The sequence below is a fragment of the Aplidium turbinatum genome, chromosome 12 (assembly GCF_918807975.1).
Source record: "Aplidium turbinatum chromosome 12, kaAplTurb1.1, whole genome shotgun sequence".
NCBI lineage: Eukaryota > Metazoa > Chordata > Ascidiacea > Aplousobranchia > Polyclinidae > Aplidium > Aplidium turbinatum.
Window position 1 is genome coordinate 10094698 of NC_137483.1, and position 23559 is coordinate 10118256.

Below are 23559 nucleotides of genomic sequence, written 5' to 3' on the forward strand. Positions count from 1 at the left end.
CAATTCAGCTTTAAAAAATTGGAAAGCTAAGTAATGATCTTGGCGTTTTAATTTACTTTGCAGGGTATGGTTTACCACCTAATTACAACTTTGGGTTTGGTCGATTGCACCATCGTGTTTTAAAAGTGATATTTCCACAGAGACCTTATTTTTCTTTTTACTCTACCGCAAGAACTTAATCGTAGTTGTGGAGGTCACTCTCTTTACCCTTGAAGCGTGTGTGACGTTACGACAAGTGTATCACAAACATTAGCGCATTATTACCTGTATCACAGTACTTGTTCAATTATATTACAGTCACAGACGACTCAACGAGAGGTCTCACGGTCAACTGCGACTGCGCAAGTGCTCTACAACGTTGGGAAGCTTGAATAAAGGTAAGAGAAACTTTAAGTGGATGTTTATTTATTATTAAAACACAAGTTTATTTAATTACTTCACAAGCTATCTGAAGTGTAAACACGCAGTATTTATTACAGTAGAAGTGCAGGCTTACGAAAGCAAAATCTTTATCATAGTATATACAAAATGATGGCCTTAATGTTAGGCTAACTGCTGATACACTCACGGTTGGGACAAACAATTAAAAGATATACAAATACAAAGCTTTGCAACAGCGCCAGATTTGCGATTGCCATTTACTCTGCTTGCCTACGTTTGGTTACCATGTTACACTAGTTGATTGGCTAAGCATTGCGAGCACAACACGATACAAATTCACGAATTAAATGCACTCTCGGAGAATATACAGGCAATAAAAGCGAAGAAAAACGTGAAACTTTATTTTAATTGTTTTCATTTTAATGCATTCCGATGTGCCCCTACTGAGCTGTTCTGCAATTATTGTCTGCCTTGTACTGCAATGTAGGCTACCGTGAGCAAAAATTCATTATTATTATTCACTTCTTTTGGACAAAAGAAACAGGCTATCAGCTACAATCTGTGATACCAGCAAGTGATCACAAGATTTTTTAAGGCGAACAAAATCTGCAAAAAACTCTAAAAAATAATTGTAACCTCTTATGAGGAGCTTCTCGACGCCTGGCTAAATTTTCTGAGCCTGTGCTTTTTAACTTTAATTGCTTTGATAACTGGTCGGACAAACCAGAAAAGTCTCAAGAGCTTTTTCGACTGTTAGAAATTCTTTCATCCAATTATAGTTTTGGCCTCAAAGCAAATTTAGTATGCCAAAGTGTATTTCATAGCATTGAATAATGACCATGCTTCTGAATGGCTAATCAAACAGGTTTTTGAACAACCATTCACTTACTTTAAGTTGATGGCTAGTCTTGTCTACCGTCTCGAAAGTTTTTTTTAAATAACCAGGAGTTAATTATGTGTTTTATATACCAAATTAGTACAATTTTGGAACTGGCACTTTGTCTGTAAAAATGAACAAATCTTATAATCTGTGCCAATAAGCTTATTTTCCTGTGATACACTTTAGAACTTGAAAAATCTGTTCACCAAAACGCCTTAGCATAAATCACTAATTTTAGTGATCAAATGTACACCCAGCTATCAAAATTCGCTTTTTTCACATTGGCTCAATGTCTAGAATTGAATTAGAAACAGACGAAAAGAAATCAAACCAACAAATAGCTATCGCATTGAAACAAAACGACAATCATTTTTCTGCTGAATGCTCCTTAGCCTGAACAATAATTGGCAAATGGTTTCGTTTTGAATTCACAAAAAAAAAAAAACGAAACCAAGACAAAACATTTTGCAATGAAGTGAAAAAAATAAAGAAGTATTTCGACGTATTTTGGTTTTAAACAGACATTGTCAAAACTACAAAATTCACATTAAAGATTTTAGTGAGTGGGCCAGATTTTGCTTTGCTTGTCCGTACCATCTAATTTGTCCTTGCAAATGTCTGTGCCTGGCTCGTACTCGACCAATAAACTAAAAATTAAATTTCCTTTCGGTTTGCACAAAAACTTATGCAGTTTATGCTCTTTCATCAACATCATTACGTTGTTGAGAGATGGAAAAACAACCAATCGTTGGCACAACAGCTAAATTGCTACTCTTTCAATCTTATACACAGATTGACAAACCACTGTCTGTACAATAACATAAATTGCGACCGAACGTTGAAACACAGCTTTCATGATTTTGAAGCTGAGAAACCAGCTGGAAACTTTTTGCAAACCATCCCTTTTTAAAACTAACAAGACAAAAGCGTTCTTTCGATGCTTATCTCAAATTGGATAGCGGTGTTTTACACAAGCGATTGAAACTATCAATGTTTTCTTGTCGAAAAATACAAGATAGACAACGAGGTAGGCAGTATCGCTTTTGCCTGCGGTCATTATCGATAATTTTGTCTTGTACGTTTCTGATATCATAATTGTCACTTTAGCTCACATTTTGTCATTAAATTGTGCAATTTATCACGTTGATACTAGGCCTGTATGAAACCTTACTGACAATGACCTGCCAAAAAGATAAAAACTACATGATTTTTTAGATGAAATGATGCATGAGGAGAAGTTTTTTGTCCAAAAACATGTGATTCCATTTTTCTGACATTTCTGCAGATAGTGCCTTTTCAAAAACTGTATAAAGTGTCATATTTCTTTGTCAGAGGCATAGCCTACGTTAAAAATTATTGAAAAAAAGTTTGGATGCATCACTACAAGTTACGCCAAATTGAGTGCGGTAAATCAACAATAAGTTGAAAGTAGAATTTTTATAAGTTGGATTTTTGAGTTAGAAATCAAATTAGGCATTTACAACCACATTTTCATCGCAGATAACCTACACCAGTAGGCTATAACAGGCTTCACATCAAGGAAAACTCAATACCGGTATACTAAATTTTAACGGACTTTGACACTTTGATAAACAGAAACCTTATAACAGGTGATTCAACGCTAACGACATCATAATTTCACCGCATTCAACAACATGTAAAATTTGATGGTAGATCTTTCATAAAGTGGTAACACAATCATTATAACCAGGGTCGGTAACCTTTGATCTGAAGGTCAAGTCCGGACCCCAAGCAAAATCATCTGCCCCACAGCCTTTTTAAAAATTACTAATTATATTGCCCACCTAGTGGTATAATATTGGGAAAATATGATTTTATCAATAACAATAATGCTATGATGGCAACAACAAAAGAAGGAGCATCAGTTTTTGTGTTTTTACTTTAAACATGGAAGACCAAGTCGAAACAGAATTGTGAAATTACAGTGTCATGTTTCCCAGAAAGCATTGTACCCAGGGGCTCTATCCACTTTAGACAGTGGGCTAAAATCGTCTTAGTCATTCCAAACCACTCCAATAAGTGGGGGGTTATCACCCCCTCACCCCCCCCCCCCCTTGGATACAGCCCATGATTGTACCAAAAGCTATCAAGTTTAAAAGATGTCGTGGAAATAGTGGTGGAGGTTGTTAATTTTACGTTGTCTGGATGACTAGACCAATGTTGATTTTCCGAACTCTTAAAACGTAAGTTAGAGCATTAATCCAAAAACGATATGCTCCAATAAGAAACATCAACATTCCTTGAACGTAACAACACCAATGGTGCAGGTCTGCAGGATATAACAAACAAAAACGGAGTGGTACCTTTGCATTTCTGATCGATTTAACATCATATCTGAACAACTTTGAAGATCAGTAGATCCACACAAATAAAAAGAAAAACACAAGTTTATGAGAATCAACTGAAACTATCTTTTCCTACACCGCAAGGGGACATTTTACCAACAGAGTCTCGTTTCCGGTGCTTTTTTTAACTGTAACTATTAATCTGATTTAAACTTTATCAGTTCTCAAGTTTTAACAAGATCACAAACCGTGAAAGAATTCTTAGTGGAAAATTAGCAGAGCCTGCTGTGATCTTGTTTAGTTTAGCATTGTAAAAAAGTTGAAAAACTCCAGCTCTACAACAAAACTTTTTAATGCACGATGATTTTTAAAATGTGAGATGTAGAGAGGTCAAGTCACAATGAATCAAAAATCTCTGCTCTCCAGTTAGCCTACCAAAAAAAGTCTAAAACATACTTAAGATGCAGAGTGTAGACTGCAGGGTAGAGGTTTTGCCGATTATACTAATTTCACATAGGGCAGTATGTGGTCTGACTGACTTGGTTTTAAGACTCCACTATTGCCTTAATAGCCTACTGCGTATGGTTATATATTAAAAACAATTAAAGTGCAAGAAATAATTAATCAAAGTTCACATGAAGGATGCGACCTTTCTGCTGTTTTGTCGGACCATCAAGTAATTATTTGATAATGGATGTTGAAACTAAGCTGAGTGTGCGCTTCTTAATTGTGTATTGAGAAACGGCGAACGGTGTCAAACTTTTAAAAAATTGTAGGCCTAGATTCGGTCAAACGTCAAAAAAAGCTCTAAAGTCAACTGCTACTTTTGCAGTAGGCTATGCAACTTGTAAGTTTCGACCATGTACTGTTCCTGTTTCTGGCAAGTAAACCATTGATTGATAGTGCGATTGATAAATATGATAGTGCGATTGATTGATTGATAAACAAACACTTCCAATCGCATCCAAAGCTTAAACAAGACCGATATAGCTCCGATTTTCGGTCATCTCAACCAAACATTTCATTATCTAATCTATACAGTATACACATACAGCACCAAGGCAGATACCTAATTAGGCTAGCCTACCTAGTACCTATGCAGATGCTTATGAAGCCCACTTTCCAAATTAAAAAAACTCCTCTTTGGGAACGTGCTGCGCACACTTGGAAGTATAAATTTAAGTTTTTCCATGCCTGATGCGAAACACGCCGAGTCCATTGTAGGATGTGGTTCGTTTAATCTACACATAATATTGCACGCCGAAAACTTGCGTCAAAACAACCAGAAATAAATGCATAAATACTGTTGCAAAGTAACCTAAATAGTAAATATAGCATATTTTAGGAAAACTTAGTAAATAAAATATTATTATAATTTCATTTAAACAGCATCATATCGTGTAACTAATAGGCGTTCGTGTAACGTTTGTTTGATAATAATAAGTTCCTATTTAAAGAAAAGCTGTCTTTTACATTCAGTGAACGTTGGCTCAGTGCAATAAGGACAACTTTCGCTGGTGTTATAGAACAGTGTTAAAACATAACAGTGTTAACACAGTAGATGAAATGCAATTTCATGAAACAATATTTCATTAACAAAAAGAAAAATACATTTAATACAACAATTTGATTATTTGAATACAGCTACCGCTTTTGTAGCTTGCAAAACTCAGGTTGTTTTTTTTGGTAAGGAATTAAAAACAAAGTTGGATAGAATTACGCATAAGACAATAAATAATAAAAAACCCTTAATTTAATTGTTAATCAAAACTAGGCCTTGAAATTTAAACCAAAACAAGTTCATTCTTGTCAGCAGGTGAAATTGTGAAATAATACGAGTTGAATGAACAACCATAAAAGATTTGAAAAAGAGTGTTATGGAAAAATTTGTTTCAACTCGGACATTTACGAAAGACAACCTGAACTCATCAGAACACACCACGTGACAAGCACACACGTCATAATATCCATCAACGCTTGCAAAGGACATGTCCACAAACCGCAACATACGTACTTCATATGTACAACACGTATAAACAAATGTATCGAGCGACTTTTGTACTAGCGTAGATATGAAGCCTTTGACTCAAGACGAAAGTAATTTCAACAAAAGAAATAAATTGCTTCGCTTCTCAACATAACTGAAGAAACATATTTTTATCAAGCACCGACTTGTAGATTGCAGCCAGCACATCAGTCGTTTTACGTTGATTAAATGTCTGCAAACGTGATTTTCTGGCTGAGTAGTGCTGAGCAGTTCAAGTCAACACATACATCACACGAGTGTGTGACCCAAGCAAAGGCAAAGAGCCGCACAACCTCACGCAGTCTATTAAAGGAGAACAGCTTTCATCGCAACTTGTTCATATAAGACGTTAAATAAGTCACACGCTTCAGTAGTTAATGCAGCAACGCGTCAAATCAAAAATGAATATGAACATTTCCAGCTAGAATAAAATAATCAACTAAAAATAACGGTAGTAGCCAGATTGGTGCAGGACTTCCGTGTCTCCACTTGCAAGAGTGGTTGATCGGCTGCTCAAATGCATAAGCGTCAAGGGTTTAAAAAGTTAAAGATTTGGTGTCTCAGAGGACATCACATGTAACAAGCATCATGCGTTTGAAGAATCCAGACAGCCCGACCTTCTCACAAGTTGGCTGAACAAGCCATTCTCGTTAATGAGAAGTTCTTTTGGTGAATCAAACTCCGCCACTTTTCCACCGTCCATTACCAGCACCCGGTCGCTGTCCAGCACAGTCTCGATGCTGAAAGGTAGAAGACAGTTTCTTTTCGTGGTTTCAGAATTTTGGAACACCATCAAGAATTTTGCAAACCAACCTTTAAGTTTTAAGGTCCAAGAACTTTTTGTAACATCAGTTTTTCAAATTTTCAAACGTGATTGCACGTATGAAGCATAATACATTTATTTAAGCATGGAAGTAACTGGTCAGCTATAGCCGCCGCTCTGTACCAAATCACTGTTTCTCTTCTACTATTTATGTTACCGATGAGCGATGGTGATGACGGTACAACGGGAGAAGTGCTGCTTTAAAGTTCTTTGCAGCAAAGCATCGGATTCTTTGTCAATGTTCGCGGTTGCTTCATCCAGGCACACAATCTGCAACAAAAATATTTAATGTTCGCGGTTGCTTCATCCAGGCACACAATCTGCAACAAAAATATTTAATATTTGCTGTTGCTGGAATGACGTTCGAAAGGGCGCCGGTTCGACACCGCTCAAGAGCATGCGGTTGTGTCTTTGGCAAGACACTTACAACCATGCTTGAAGGTAGACACGAAGATTGGCCTACCTTGCCTTCCTGTCCATTTAAACTAAATCTTTAAAAAAATGTACTTTCTTAAAACCTTGAAGAAGGGACCAAATGCAAAAACGCTGTCTGAGACGAACCGAAGAAACTAGCATTTGCAGTCACATTAGAAATATACAATCTATGCTTGTGGGGATATGCTCACAGCCGCCTCATACCTGGGGCAAATCAGCCGATTCCATGCGCTGAATGTATCAATCGCAATGCTTCGACAACCTTTAAGAGATCTTTGTCACTTAGTAAAGTGATTATGTTTATGATGGCATTGATGAGACAGAGATTATACTCAAGTTTCGAGCTAGGTGTGTCTGTGCTAACCTCGAAAGAATAATGATGAGCCAGTCAAGGCTGCAGAGCCGGAGGGATTTTGGCGTGTCCAGAGTCGGAGTGTTAAAAAAGGCCGATTCCGACTTGATGCAAAACGATGAACTATAAAAATCTTATTTGCAATCTTTTTTTCAAAATATTGTTTTTTGTTCTCCGCATGGCACCTAAAACTACCAGTAAATAGAAGTGTTTGTTCTTGTCAATTTTTCTCAAACTTTTTGTTTCAATTTCGATCACAATAAATTGTAAAATTAAATTTAAAAAAAAATGATGAAAAAGAGCAATAATAATTAAACAAAGTCTGGCAACCCTCAAAAAGCTGGCAACACTGAAGCCGGAGGCGGCCAGTCATAAACCAAGGAGTAGGAGTCGTATATTTTTCGCCCAACTCCACAGCCCTGGTGCCAATCTTCAAGTTTTCGATGATCTGCGACTATTTTCAACTTCAGTTAGAGTAACATACTTAAAGTACATAAAGATAAACGAAGATGAATATGGTTTGTCCAAACATTCTTGACCTAAAACATAGTTTGCAACCAAATGGATAGTTGGATACAGCCCTTGATTTAGTATCATGTACAGGTTTTTTAAGGTTTGGTTTGGGTGACCGCTAAGTAGTTTTAAGAGACCGCAAGTGTTTCATTTAAATACCAAAAAATAGCCATATTTGCTTAAACGAATTATTTATTAGGCTACTGGCAGGCTTCTGCTTGTTATGTTTCCACACGTAAAAACTGATCATTATGCGCCATAAATCAGAAATAAACATTGACGAGTATCGAAGGTGCACTTCTTTTGTGAATAACTCTTTGATTCAGCTGTTAGCTGTACCTCCACTTATTCTTTTTTCCGGACGTGAACTATTGATCGTAGGCTATATTCGTATTATCGACAAGACATAGTGAGAAACAACCATTACTTTTCTACTGTACAGTAGTTGCAAGTCCAAATTTTGGGAAACCGCTGGAGAAATTTGGGGGACCGTTTCGGTCCCTCAAAACACCTTAAAAAAACACTGATCATGTAAATGGGTTCACCTGCACATCTCTGAGAAGGGCACGTGCCAGGCAAAGCAACTGTCTCTGGCCAACAGATAGCCTTCGCCCTCTCTCCCCAGCCTCCGAATCAAGGCCTCCCATATTGGTGACAGCATCACGCAATCCGCAGCTTTCTAGAGACCACCAAAGGTTATCATCAACGTCTTGCCCTTCGCCCACTTGGCCACTCGGGTCCAAGTTGCTTCTGATGGGGCCGTTGAACAAGAAAGGATCTTGTGGGATAATCGCCATTTTGGACCTGCAAGTTGAAGAGATTTTAAGCTGGATTGAGAAGTGATTGCCACGATTTCTTATTCTACCACTACGCAGCTCACCACTCTTACGATAAACATAGCGTCCCAAAGCGAAGTTTTAGAGTAATATTTAGCGACAGGTTACAAAAAACGTAATAAAATTTGTATTAGTTTAAAAAGATTGTAAATCTATTTACATAAACCTCTTGTAAATCAAAAAGAAAAGATTCACAAAGCAATTTTTGATAGTCATCGAAACACAACTTCGATCCATCCGTTGCTACCTTGTCGTGGCTTAACTAAGCAAAGTAAGTACATTGTGTTGCTATAGTTTACAACAAAAAGAACCATAATGTCTATACCTTAATGTAGGTAGAGGCACTTTGTTGATGCTGACACCGTCAATAAAAACAGCTCCTCCAGAAGTGGGCAACATCCCGAAAAGCACAAGAAGCAAGCTCGACTTCCCGCTTCCAGTCCGACCAACTACTCCGATTTTCTCGCCTGCTTCTGTCAATCAAGAAAAGACAAAGCTGGCGATAATGTCAGAGTAACGTTACCTGAGTCTGAACCGTCCAACGTAAGATTTCTCTGATTTGGTCTTTGTATAAAAATTCGATTCACTTCTACGGCAAGAGGCATGCCTTTAATTCGAAAATCGCACCAGCAGATGATATGCTCACCGATTTTGAATGAGATATCGTCGATGGCGAGTGGAAGGCTCGGTCGGTAACGTAGATTCACGTGACGAAACTCGATGCTGCCACCTGACGGCCATGCTGCTCGCAGTTCGTGATAAGGAGTTATTCTTTCCTGGCAGGAAAAGAACAAACCGCTGACACACTAACTAAAAGATCAGCAGCTGACAGATAATAAAGTAAATACAAAGCAAAACTGGCCTCACCTTGGGCACGTTTCTGATGTAATACGATTGCCTCTCTACAGCCACCATTTGCTTTTCGGTTTCCGTGAATGACGTAATGACGCCAGATAGCTGAGACGTGACGGAAAGGGCGTAAGATAACGCAAGTCCAACCAACCCGGCGGATACTAAAACAGCCGGAGCAACAAGTTAGAAAAGTTTGTAACATTTCATTGAAATTTCAAACTCGCAGAAATTTGTCTATCTGAACTAGAGTAAAATGTCGGCTGTAAGAGCTCTGGTTCGACGTTCGAAAGGGCGCCGGTTCGACACCGCCCAAGAGCATGTGGTTGTGTCTTTGACAAAACCACTTAAAGGCATGTCGTCTTCGACTAGGCCTTGATTTCTCTCTTGATTATGCACAGTACACTGCTCCAGCGAGAAATGCCTTTGGCCCTTGCTTGGGCTATAGCCTATTGAACTGAGAATCAAATAAAAAAAGAAAACAACGGATAGAAATAAAACCTGAAGCTGGGAAATATAAACGCAACAGATATGTTCTAGATGAAGTTGGAAGGGTAAAGAAGGATAATCATGTTTCAAACACTTTTATTAATCCATTCTTCTCAACTACATAACATAGCAGACAACCAACTGGGCCGCATTTTGCGTTGATCAAAAAGTACACTTTATCAAGGCTTCTTCTCTAATCTCGCATAATTAGTTATTTCAACAACTAACAGTATTAGCTACAAAACACATTGGAAAAGCAGAACACTGAAATATTTGGGTGTTTATCAGGATTATAGCTAGAAAACACATTGCTACTCACGTTTTAGTTGTCATACAACACAACTTATGCTTCATACCTGGCGATTTTTCTTTATATACTTGCTCTAGCACCGCCGTGAATGCCACCCCCGTTACCATGACGACGCCAGTCATCTGCAGACGAATAGCGAGCCATTGTTGCGCTGCCAGTGTAGAAAAGTTGCACCGCTGGTTGATGTCAATCAACTCAATGTTACGCTCTCTGTAAAGCAAAAAGTAATGACAAGTGATGTTCAATCAGCATTGTCGCCCTCGTAGAGAGAATGTAAAAATCGGAAGAAAAAAAACGAGCATCTTACATACCCAGAAAAATCTTACTTATTTACATACAAATCGTCTGGAAACGTTAAATTAATGTAAAAAACGGCTAATTTGCACTCTGGGTAGTTTAGAAACCACTGACCTGAACATTTTGGCACGTCTGTACGCTCGAATCGTTGGCAGACCTAGTAAGCTCTCTGTAAAATGAGCGTATATTGGAGACAGGCTGATGCTGCTTAACCTTTTCAGTTCCCTTGAAGTGTACCGGTAGTATTGCTGGGAATAAAATGATTTGATGAAGCAAGACTTTTTTGATTCATGCTTGGCAAAATATCAACACAAACTTAAAAGCAGACCAAATTATATTAAAAACGTCAAAAAATTTAAAGATTTTAACAAAAACCTGTCGAATATAATGAACTTTGAACTACTTTCGTTACTCTCATGTGCTTGCGAACCTACATATAGCAACGTTTAAATTGAAGAAACGTTGCAAAGATGTAATTGTACATAAAAAGAATGTACAACGAGTCTAAATTATATCAAGTTATCTTGTTGTGTATCGCGATTTCGAAGATTAAATACTGCTTCTCTCTAGCACCAGTTTGCTGGGCGCGCAGTTGTTTTCTTGCGTTATATTGCCTTTCTCATTATTTCTACATAAAAAGCTTGGTCATTTTTTATAACACTTACCTGGGTATAATAGTAAAATATCGACAAAGGCACCAACAAAATTGCAAAGTACGGCAAGCCATAACAGGTCACTGCCACAGTGGCTACAAGGCCAACTGCCTGAGCCAGGAATATGTTTAACATGAAGGGCAGTGAGTCATCGATCGTGTACATGTCACTGGAAAACCGGTTGATGACGCGGCCGATCGGGGTGACATCGAAAAACGAAATGGGAGCCTGAAACAAATTGCAAAGATGTGCTATGTCAAAGCATGAAATAGTAATTTCAGTTTAAGAAAAACTTCCGAAAATGATTTAACAAAAGTAATATTTGTAAGCACGGGACCGATGAAAGAATGGTGTGGGGAGGCTGCAAATGAGATCCTTAGGACCCCCCCCCCCCCCACAAACAAAACACTTCTAAAAAGCAAGATACTTTTTAAAAACTATTCCAAGGGATGAAAAAATACCAAAATACTCGAAAATCAAAAAAGAAAATAGTTTCCTGGAAAACCATTTTTAACAAATTAGATGCAAACACACTATAGTACATATAGTACTGCTATTATACAAAGAAAAGGAAATAAGCGTTTTTTCTTTAAGTTCCTGGGTCTCCTGGAAATGCTGTGGGGTTCTAAGGCTACCCAGGAGTCCCAGGACCGGTTAAAAATACTCTCTGAGATCCCCTGTCAACGCTACTTATTAAGCAAACACCAACTTTTGAAACATTTCTCGGCATCAGCTTTGCTCCGAGCCTTAAAATATTACGTAATACAGCTGTCATAAATAACGTCACACAATAAAGAAAGCCTACCTGCAATATCGAGTTCAGCAGATTCTTGTGAAGCACCTTTGCTGCACGCAGCCCGCCATAGGCAAAGGTAAACGCACGCACGAGAGTAACGAGACTGTTAAAAGCGGCAATTAACCCATATATCAGGAGATACCAACGAGTGTCGTGAGATGTGAAGATGGATACCGAGGCAGCATCGCCAGCTGAAAGTGAACAAAACCTAGCTAGAAAAAACCGTGTTGTTTGCTTTGTCTGCAGACGTTGATATGATAATGTGAACAAGGCGGATTTTCAATACCATGATACGCTCTTGAGATGTAAACTGAGTTAAATTGCCATGCTAGACAGGTAGTCATTACCTGATCTAACCCCTTGAAGAAGTCACTAGTGTTTGATTGACGAAACAATTCAATTCAATTGATAGCTTAGCTCAGTTTGCACCAGAAAAGTGTATCATGTTATTAAATTAAATGCGTGGTGAACAGTCTCATTTAATTTTAAGAAAGGATTTTATTGGCTGGAAACAATATCGTGAAAACCTTAGGCTCAAAGTTAACAGCTGGGAGTATGGCACAGCATCGAAAAAACATAAGAAAGTTACAAGGTTTAGGTTTTGTCGAGATTTGCTTTTCACATAATCTTAATCCTTTGAATTTAAATTGCAAAAGGTGTCCTTCTTACAACGTTTCTAATACATACAGTCTCAAAAACTATACTGTAAGTAAACGTAAAAGCCACAGATGGCTATAACTCACAATCAGCATTTAGGTTTCACTTACAAGTGAGCAAGAAAGTATACGACGTATCTGGGATGATCAGTGGAGCACTTAGTATGGAATGCTCCTTAATGTATGTGCTTGCATTGTAGAAATAGGTTGTTCCGATGGCGTACTCTCTTGCTACGTCAAAAGTAACGTTCCCGGATGTTGAATTGACCCAGTAAGAAAGCCACCAATCAGACGCCACTTTCGATCCTGGGTAACAAAACAAACGGTGTTTAGCTGAAATTTGGAAACTAGTTCTCTGGTGTTGCTGTGAGGCAGTGTTAAAGCACGGTGGCACAGCGGTGTAGAAATAACCAAGCTTTATTAAAAAAGGTATAAACAGTTGTAAAAATTGAAATCATTATTGTTGTTCTTTAGCTGACATCCTACCCTTTGTCAATAAATTCCTTACCACACCTCGACATTCATTACAATTTTATCACATCACACGCTACCCCACCAGCAGGAGAAATACTCTTTCTCTCTCTCGTTGTGAACGAAACTTCGATGATAATGGATCAACATTGCCAAACCACAGTAACAAAAAACTCCAATAGATTTTGTAAAGCTGAAAAACGCCAAACCTTGCATGAGAATAACGAATGTGAGTATGGAGAAAGCGAGGCAACCACCGATGGCCAGCCAGTAAGCCTTGTAGACATTCAAAGCCACTGTACCAGTAGCTTTTTCTTCGGCTGATATTAACCCCGCATTTTCTTTCCTTGTTTCGTCACTCATGGATTCTTCTTTCGTGCTTGAAGCTGCACAGCAACGAAAAGCGTCAAAAACAACATCATCTATGATAAAACGTATATAAGAAAAACGTAACGAAGTTAACAAAATATCTCTTTGATCATGTGTGACGTATTGAAAGCTTAAATATAAGCTGTCAAGCATTATTGCTAAAACATTAACAAAAAGTTTCTTGCTTTTGTGAATTCCTGCAGCGAAACTGAACTTAAATAAATCTTCTTCATTCTGTCGAGCTCGATCGGCGGCCTCGGCTCGATGGACTGCCAGTGGTTCAATAAAACTTCCAGAATTAAGGTTCAAACGAACCTTTCTCAGACCAAACATAAAATTCTATTAATACATCCAACTTACTTAAGTTGGTTGACGTCTCATCTTCCGCAGTGAAATCAATCTTCAAAATTTCACTCAGGGCACCAACAGCTGTAATCTTGCCATCTTCCATTTTAATTACCACATCTGCATTTCTTAGATACCTTAAACGCAAATTTTCATTAAATTGTAAATTACAGCGAAAAAATTTGTCAATGTTCTGCATAATAAAAGCAATTTTGTATCCGGTTTTAAATAGTGTACAATAAACTCGACGAAAGCTTACTTGGTGTGGTGGGTGCATAAAATTCGTGTATGTTCCCTGAGTATACCAGCGATGCAATGTTGATACAAATGCTCAGCAACATGTTGGTCCACAGCGGAGAGAGGGTCATCCAAAAGATAGAAATCTTTTTTCTAAAATTAAAACTGCACGGCTAATTTTATTGGTACATCATTGATGAAACGTTGAACTGGAGGTGTACAGGTGCAAAAAATTTAAATAAAAAAATGATGGGTCTACTTCAAGGGTGTCGGCTGCATAGCCGAGTGGTGAGAACGTCTGCGCGATGTTCGAAAGGACGTGGGTTCGACACCGCTCCAGAGCACGCGGCTGTGTCTCGGCAAAGACACTAAATGACAAGCCAAACTAAGGGGAGCAGCTGACTCGAAGACTATATGTCACTTCGCTGCTTTCTGTCGTCTGTTGTATCGCATTTGTGAGAGCAGTGTTCTGTATGTTATCGCAATGGTCGCAAATAAAAGCATGATTAGTGGTGTCCAAAATCCGGCCAGCGATACGTTTTTGAATGGCCCGCGCCTGTTGTTTCACAATGCCATATTTTTGGCCGCAGACACACAGAAATCATACCAATTCAACTTGCATTTAAAAAAAATTCATTTAAAAAAAATTCAATAATCAAAATAGTATTATCAAGAAAAAGGCCGGCGTGAAAAGCTAGAATCATTATTGCGTCATAATTGCGAAATCAACTATTGTTGTCCCGAAGAGTATAGTAATGAGTAGGGCCCGCAAATGTCAATAAAGCCAAATTTTTTAAGGACCTCGTCTGTCCACAAATCAAAAAATAAAGTTGTTTTCAACACCTAGGGGGCTGTTTCTAAGAAGTTTGTGGGTCAAAATAAAGTCAAAATTGACAATAAAGTCAAAATTTATCAAAAAGTTATGGAGTTTGACAAACTTTTTGTGTTTCTTGAGAGTAATTTTTGTCAAAATCCTCGTGGAAGCATTGTAAATCAGGAACTGCGACACAATTAAACCATATTTACCCATAAAAGCAGGAAATATGTCACAATGCCCACTTGGATCAGCAGTAACTTTTATCACAAATTGTCCATTGTTTATTCATTGTTACGTATTTAAATAATTCTTATAAAACACTTCCTCTTCACAAACGTAGTCTTTTCGAATATCAACAGTTTGGATTTCAGAAATAGCTTACTGACATTCTGTAATACAAAAATGCTTAAGCAAGCTAAATCGTCTTCAGATTTAGACGTTTGTCAAGATTTTGCTGATGAATTTATTTTACCATGCGGAGAAAGTCGAGGCAAAGTGCCCTTTCCACAAGGACAAAAGAAAACAGGCTACCTAAGTCTATCGCAAAAAATACGACGCACTTTATATAATCCATAAAACACCTTGACTTTTCGAAAAAATATTACGTATGGGTCTGAAATCGACAAAATATTATGTTTGGGTAACTGGTATAAATTCAAGGAAGAACTGTGTCCTCTAAAAATAAGCAATTTGGTTAGGTCAAAATAAAGTCAAAACATTTTTTTTAGGTCAAAATAAAAATGGCCCTAGTAATGAGTGATCGGCGAGCATTCATTCATTTTCTTGCGAGAAAATTCAACGACCGCTTTCAGGAGTTTGCTTTTGCTTAGAATATGTAGCGATAATGCGTCAACTACACCAGTTATACACCAAAGGTTAGTAAGTGCATTGACCTGATAAACAGCTCTAGCAAGCGATATCCTAGCCTTTTGACCTCCACTTAATGTGACACCATTTTCCCCAACCTCTGTAGCATCACCAGCAGGTAAGGATGCGAAGTCTTCATTCAACGCACAGCACTCTACAGTAGCTTCGTAAAACTCTCGATCGTACGGCTGGCCCCAAAGAATGTTGTCTCTGTACGTAGTGGTGAATAAGACGTACATGTCAATGGCTTGCAGCATTTAAAATGTATCACTTAAGAAATAGAGAGGCCGTGTTTGAATGTTTCAAACGATTCACATAGAAAACAGAATGCACTACAGTATTGAAAATGTCTCCTCCCATAACGGTGGAAAGTAGACACTTTTTGTGAGGAAATTTAAACAAAGCAAAAATGGTTTAAAATTTGACACAATTTTTTTAGTGCCAATGAATATCAGTCATCAGCCTTCTCGACAGCTGATAATCTTCGTGGTCACAAATTTATTTTTCAAGCCAATCTTACTTCACTGATGCATGTTGCAGCCAAGGTTCTTGAGACACAAGAGCTACGCCACTATCTGCATCCCGCAAAGAAATGTTTCCCTTTACTTTTTCCATTTCAGCACAAATTGCCGACAAAAGCGAACTCTTTCCCGAGCCAACAGTGCCAACAATTCCAATAAATTGACCCTGGAAACATAAAAGAAAACAGGTTTTTAGAAGTTTAGGTTGGTTTGAGACGTATTTGGATGATTGCTGTGATACATGTCAACTGCTTTCAGATACTAGCTAATAGCTATGATTGCTTTTCTACAATGCTCATTCAATGACATATGATAAGTAGTGGCAAAAAAATACAAAGCTACTCACAAAGCTGCAAGCCTACGCTATTTAGTTGATACACTACAACAGCATATAATGAACATCTATATGAACTAGAGTAATCTTTATCTTGAAATGACAAGTTTTCAGGTTTTGCTGGAACATATAGAAGCCAATACTTTGCAGGAAAAGGAACGCTAAGAAACTTACTGCCTTCACTTTCAAAGACACGCCTTGCAGCAACATGTCTTTATCTTGCAAGCTATTTTCTGTTGATTTCATTGACTTATCCAAACCAAGAATGAGGTTATTATTCTCTACGTTGGCATTCCATGCAAACGATGCACCCTGAATCCTCAACACGACATCTGCAAGCCAAGATAAAAGACTCAGGACAAAACCCAGGCAGAAAATCAGTTATTTTTTTTTACATTGACATAAAAAATCAATATAAAAAATGACTGATTTGTTAATTGGGGAAGGATTGATGGCGTAATTTACAATGAGAATCGTACATATTTTTGTTTGATGATATAATTCTAATGTTAAAAGAAATTCAATTAAAAAAATCATAGTTCACTAAGTTCGTTGAGATACATAAAATTTATTTTTTATGTATAACGAAGTAGCACACGCTGTGTTTAGATAGCTAAAAAAAAACACATTCAGTCACACGTTAATCAGCTACTGAAAGTTCTGAAGAAAGTTTTCTCTGCATAAATGAAATATTCAATATATATATATTGCATCTACGCCGCTGGAAAATCTTTGAGAAAAATACAAAACAATAATTAAACTAAGTTTTTACGTCCACAACTGACTAGACACGGTAACTTAAGCTTGCGGGCTTTTTCCACTTTCAAGACATGCTATGGAATTTAAGATTTTGGCAAAACACAAGAAAATGACATAGGCATGAACTATTTCACGCTTAAAACGAAATGAAACTTATATGTAGCATGCTGAACCATTGCTTGCTGCACTAACGAATCCTTTATATCCATGTTGTTTACATATTGCAACATCAAACAAGGTTTTATAACGTTGAAACTTTGGGATAATTTATTCTACATAATACGTAACGTCGTTCAAGGTTAAATAAAATGAGATTATGGACTAAACTGAAAGATGGCCAATTTCAATCTCAATGTTTAAACAATCTCGATTTCGAGACCATTCGCTGTCAGTAAGGAAGAAGTATGGAATATTTTTACCATGAAAAACATGAAGCTTCAATTCGGCTTGCATGCCTATATTAACTGCAGCAGTAAAATTATATACAGTATACAGTAAAAAGCCAAAAACAAACCATTGGCCTGAGAACTTGCATGAGCATCATAGTATTTATCGAGATCAAGGTTTGGCAAAGCCATAAACTTGTCCAGTCTGATCAAAGAGGTCCAGGCTTCCATTAAGCCATTTATAACCCAAGGAAATGCGTTCAGAGGAGATATGAGCATGTTTATTAAAGCGATGACTGTAAACACCTGGAACAGAGTAAAACTACATAGTTTATATTCCACTTTATCGATCAGGTATAACAAAAAGCACGAATGTGGCTAGTTCCGCTTTAAAATCTGAAAACCGCATTAAAATAAATGATACAGCCCAATTTTGCCAAGTAAAAAATGTATTGCTTGTTAAGATTATTACTCAAAAACAATTAAATATTAAGCTAATGCAATAACAGGGGAACAATCAATCAAAAATATTTTAGTTAAATAGTTTAAAACTAAGCGGCACAGTAGTGTATTGTTGTTTTGTACTCGACAATTATTACCTTTGCTGCGGTCAACGTCTGACCAGTTGACGCATAAATTGAAAAGATAAGAAGTGATATTAGAATAGGGGTTGTAGCCCATAGATAGACGCACAGCGCATCAAAATACTTGATTCCTCGTAGACTTTTTAACTCCTTCGTTCTAATGCTAAAAATAAAGAAATAGTTTTTCGATTACTTTACATAAAAATGATTTTTTTAAATCATATTTCACCAGTCAAGTGCATAATTTTATGCTGCAAGTCACGTCACTTTCTCGTCCCCTGATTGATAGCGTACCAATGTTCCGAAAACTTGAATTGGATTAAACCAATGCAGTTTCGCGACAACAAACAACGACGATCAGACATAAATGCCCGTGCAAAAAATAATAATCATATAGGGATTACTGTTGGTCTTGTGACGCTGGTGAAGTAATCACTACCAAGATTTAATTCCATGATGAAATTCTATACATCAAATGGAGAAAACAATGCTCTCAACAGCGTTTTTGAAAGACTTCAGATTAGGCTTAGCTCAGAACTTCAGCCAGATTTCAAAGCGGTTAAATTTTTTCGTTCGTCCTGGCTTATGCTTCCATACCAATTGCGGTATCTTTTTTTAGCCGGTAGCCTAGTTTACATATTCTTATGCTAATACAATTGAAATAGCTCACCCATTAATTTCTTCTATTAAGCACTGCTCCCAAACATTAAACTTAATCACTCGAATGCCCAGAAGAATCTCTGTCATTAGCTAGAAATAAGATAACACATTGAAAAAATGTTGTAAAGCTGATGATCACAGCCAATGCCATCTTCACGCAATATACTAGACAGAATAAGATAAAAAAAAGAATAGAATATAAATATGCAAATAAAAAAGAAAATCTCTATCCAAACAAAACAACTATTAAAATAAACTCATTTAACCACGATTGAAGTTAAACCTGGGTAGATATAAATGGAAAACAACAGAATATATATATATTGATAATTTTGTACTGTATTTAAAGCTTCATACGGTGATGTAAAATTGCACACATAAAATCATTATAAAATAAATCGTTAATTACCATCATTGTACAATGCTGTTCATTTTGCATATAACATATCTTCAGAAAAACTATTATACAGCATAGAAAAGCTAAAAAAATTTATGGTATATGAAGTACCGTCATACATGACACAGCTTTAATAGTAAATATGCATCAAAATGTTTTTTTGTGCAAATTACATATATATATATATATTTGAAGAAAACCCATAAATACTTTGATCCACCTTCACCCTGCTATCTTTGTGCTCCATCAAATCACGGTTATACTTTCCTATCATGATGGCAAGGTAGCGATTGAAAACTATCATCACCAGTGTTAGACCCAAAGCAGCAAGAAAGACCACTCCTACCTATGCAAAAAAAAAACATACTGAGATGAACATTTGGTAATCAAATTAAAAGCGATTTGTTTTTTGCTAAAGGCCATGACTACTACTATTTTCTTTTTGAGTTGTATATTGCTGTTGTATGTGGGCTGTCTCAGGTTAGCTTGCCCTGTTTAGTTTATTCTTATGCAGTCATGTATTGTATATCAGTTGTTCAGATGCTTAACTAGGACTAAGCCTAACGTATTGTATAGCCGAAAACGTATACAACTTTTAGTTCCTATTATCTGTATATTATTTTATTAAATACCATGGTCCATGCCGTTGTTTAGTTTTATCTGTTCTGCAGTTTGTATCACATTTCACAAATTAGTTAGATTACTTTGAACCAGAAGAACTCTTTGCAAATATTGTATATACATGGAAATGGATTTGAAATAGTGCAGTGTTATTTTTGAAGCTTAAGTGTGCACTGTGCACCAAATAATTGCCTGTGTTTGCAGCATTGACCACATATATGAAGATAATTAACTTCAGATTAAAATAAACAAAATTTATAAAACAATATTACTGTAATATGATAAGAAAATGTTTCTTGTTCAAGGCAAATAAAACATTGAGGTATCAAAAAAAACTTTGAACAAATTTCAATGCAGCTAAGTTGTAAAAGCAATTTGGACCTATTGTAACTTAAAAAAAAAAATTGATACACAGATTAATTATTATTTGATGAACATGTAAAGAAATTCCCAAACCTGTTGATACAGAAGAATTAATGTGACAACAACTTGAAAAGGTAAACTCCAAAACTGGTGAAAACTGGGACAAAAATTAACAACGCGGTTAACATCAGTGCTCATAAAATTTGTGATTTCTCCAGTGGAGTAAGCAGTCAAAGCAACAGGCTTAGAATGCATAGTTTTTGTATAGATGCTTCCAATCAAAGATGACTTCATTGCTATGACAATTTTGTTGACCTGTAGATAGAATTCATAGATAATTACTAAACCAATATTAGATGGTTGAGAAATAAAGAACCACTAGAAAGAGTAATTAAAAACTTACAAACTACCATATAATAGTTTAAAATTCTACAGAAGACAATAGACTTAACTTCTTGTAGTTCTGACGTTTAACTTCAATATATTTCTGACATTGCCAGTCCTATTAAAATGTCTTATTGATTCATATCAATATACATTGACACATGCCCCCATTGATTTATACATAAAATTTATTTTGCTTTAAGCAACTCTATAGAAGAGTTTTCAAACTAAAAGCATGCAAAGTTGTTTGCCATTCTTGGAACAATATGAAGTCACTGAAACGAACTCACTGTTTTTATGTTGTATTTATATTTTTCTTACAACAGACAAACAAAACAAAATAACTTCAAAAAGTTTAACATATTTTAATATACAAAGAAATACAACTCAAACGTTTTTGACACGTACTTGTGTCCTCATCAGGAATTTATTTTAATTATACATATGTCTTTGTGTAAAAAAGCTATGTTAAACCCGTTGAAGTTACTTTGTTTTATAAGTCTGTGGTACAACAAATCAACCTCTTTCCCAAAGCTTTATCATTCTTCTTTTAATATATATTTAAATGTCATATTGTGCTAGTGAGGACAAGAATATGCCTTACCTGTAGATTTCAATAATTAAAGATTTCAAACTACTATTAAAAAACAGTCTTGACATGATCAGTTGTTTTTATTTTGTAACTTGTGATGAACACCTATGTCTTTTTACATGCCGTGACAGCTTATACTATAGTCATAAATCACTTTCAACAAAAAGTCTAAAATCATGTTTGGTAAATTACATTAACAATAAAAATTCTCTGTAGGTTTAACTGATTACCTGATAGTCAAAGTGAGTCATCAACAATGAGCCAACAAGTGTAGCAGCAAACAGGGCAACAGCATAATAACATCCATTCGCTATTGGTTCATCTGATTCAACAAAGCTGACTAATTTATTAAGTAAAATCGGGCCTGCAAATCCCAGTGCATCGCCGAAGAACTTGAGCAATCCAAGCAGATAATACTTTTTACCAAATGTTTTATGCATAGTTACAAGTAAACTTCGTTTGGACTTTTCAGGAACACTTGAAGAATTTACTTCAGAAGTTGATGGAATGTCTGAAGATGCAAACCCCTGTTCAAATATATCTAAAAACCTACTAGATAAGTTTTCAGTGGTCAAATCTGAAGGAAGTAGATATACTGAACTTTCCCTGTTCAACATTCGTCGGACACCTTTGCTCATCAGTGGCTGGACCCAACAAAAGAATAATTTAGACAAGAAATTGGCATTGTCTACAGGGCAAGCATTTTCTTGTTCTTCATTCGGATAATCTACTTCTGTGATGTTGCAGTATCTTTCAGAGTTATTATTGGTAACAGCTACCAGGTTTTCTGTACTGCTAAAATCTTGTGACAACAAAGAAACTGTTCGGTAATGTGGGTTTCCTTGTATGACAAACATAAGGTATGAAATTTGACAGATCACCATGCCAGCTACACAACACAAATTTACAATTGTGTTGATTTCAGTATTAGCACTATCATTTTTATGGATGAGTTCCACTATAATGTTTTCTAATCGTACTCCATAAAATGGTAAGGTCAAAATCCAAGAAAATGTAACAATGCCAGGCCCTCGTGTATACTCAAAATGAATGAGACCAAGACGCCATAAAAACACAAAATGTACCAGCAAAGCAATCAACCGTATGCTGTATGAAACTATCATTACAGCAGTGATATTCAGTTTGAATAAAATGGCATCATTTAATAAGGCACCAACTGTGAGAAGCAAAGAGATTCCAATGCACATTCGTCTCAATTTGAAACTTGAAGGTACTCGAATGTTGACATCTGGTGGTCGTAAATGTCCAATGTAGTAACTGCTCATCAGAATTAACAATAAGAAAGGTCCAAGAACAAATATGAATAATTCAAAACACGGTGAAAAGGAAGGGATGTGTTCACAGAATATTGAGAAGTCCTGTCCGCAAAAACATGTTAATGATGGTGAGCATACCATTTTTTACGATTCTGAAGAAATGCTTAAAAAATAGTAAAGAAATAGTATTTTTCTCAGCTTGTTTCAAGTTACAAGCAACCCTGAAATAGCAAAAATATTAACTTAAAACCAAATAAATAAAACATCAATTGAAAATAGACTACGGTATATATGCCTTGCTGCTCCATTAGCCTACCTCAATTTTTGTGCCAAAGAATGTGGATTGAAACTTGCATAATGACATGGTCATAGTAGGGATTGGCAATACAAAATACCGAATTCAGATTCATTTGAATCTATATCATATGATAAATATAATAAGTCAGCATTTCCTGTTAAAATTACATTTTATTTAGAGACAGTTAGTTTGAACAGCCTTACGGTGAAAGCTATTGTGAATTTTTAAATGTTATAGCAAAGTTGGAGGTGGTGTTTGTCTCCGTCCTAGTCATAAATGCTATGACATAAATATACATCAAAAATAGGAATCAACCAAGTTGTTGTAACCTTCAGGGTTAGCTAAGGGTTTCGGTTGGGTTTAGAAAATAGTAAAGCAAATATTTAAAGTAGTCAAGATATAAAACAGCTACATGACCCTAAATTTTGGGTTAATCCAATCTATGTCATAGCATTTTTGACCAGGGAGGAGACTTGTACACCAGTTCTCAAAGTTTATAATAAAGCTAAAATGAAAAAATGATATTTGTCAAAACATGCCTTTTCCAAAATATGATAAAATTATTTGTGTTTTTTTTTGCTTGCTTGAATGAAGTCAATTACAACAGAAATAAAAGCTGGTGTATTTTTGGTAAATTTTTAATCAATTCTAATATATATGTGACATACTATGATG

At 36.3% G+C, this 23559-nt stretch overlaps 1 protein-coding gene across 1 annotated transcript; it reads right to left on the bottom strand.

Annotated features, from left to right (window-relative positions):
- Positions 1 to 4796: 4796 nt before the first annotated feature.
- LOC145780579 (ATP-binding cassette sub-family C member 10-like) lies at positions 4797 to 22727 on the bottom strand. The gene is made up of 23 exons (XM_082592205.1): positions 21540 to 22727; positions 20427 to 20648; positions 19570 to 19695; positions 18963 to 19042; positions 18308 to 18455; positions 17837 to 18014; positions 16738 to 16895; positions 16229 to 16395; positions 15735 to 15918; positions 14047 to 14177; positions 13803 to 13924; positions 13283 to 13459; positions 12714 to 12908; positions 11956 to 12137; positions 11163 to 11378; positions 10612 to 10745; positions 10247 to 10410; positions 9420 to 9565; positions 9199 to 9328; positions 8878 to 9025; positions 8262 to 8520; positions 6574 to 6686; positions 4797 to 6333 (listed from the first exon to the last, which is right to left on the bottom strand). The coding sequence occupies exons 1-23, from the start codon at positions 22725 to 22727 to the stop codon at positions 6180 to 6182; spliced, it is 4722 nt and encodes a 1573-aa protein (XP_082448331.1). The 3' UTR covers positions 4797 to 6179.
- Between the last annotated feature and the right edge of the window lie 832 nt (positions 22728 to 23559).

What these genes read in the sequence shown, in the direction of transcription:
- LOC145780579 (XM_082592205.1), bottom strand. Translation starts at nt 22,727, where the DNA reads ATGGTATGCTCACCATCATTAACATGTTTTTGCGGACAGGACTTCTCA. An exon ending in TTGCTAGAGCTGTTTATCAG is followed by an intron (nt 14,178 to 15,734) that starts GTCAATGCACTT and finishes TTTTAATTTTAG; the next exon opens with AAAAAAGATTTCTATCTTTT. An exon ending in AGACGTGCCAAAATGTTCAG is followed by an intron (nt 10,411 to 10,611) that starts GTCAGTGGTTTC and finishes TTTGCTTTACAG; the next exon opens with AGAGCGTAACATTGAGTTGA.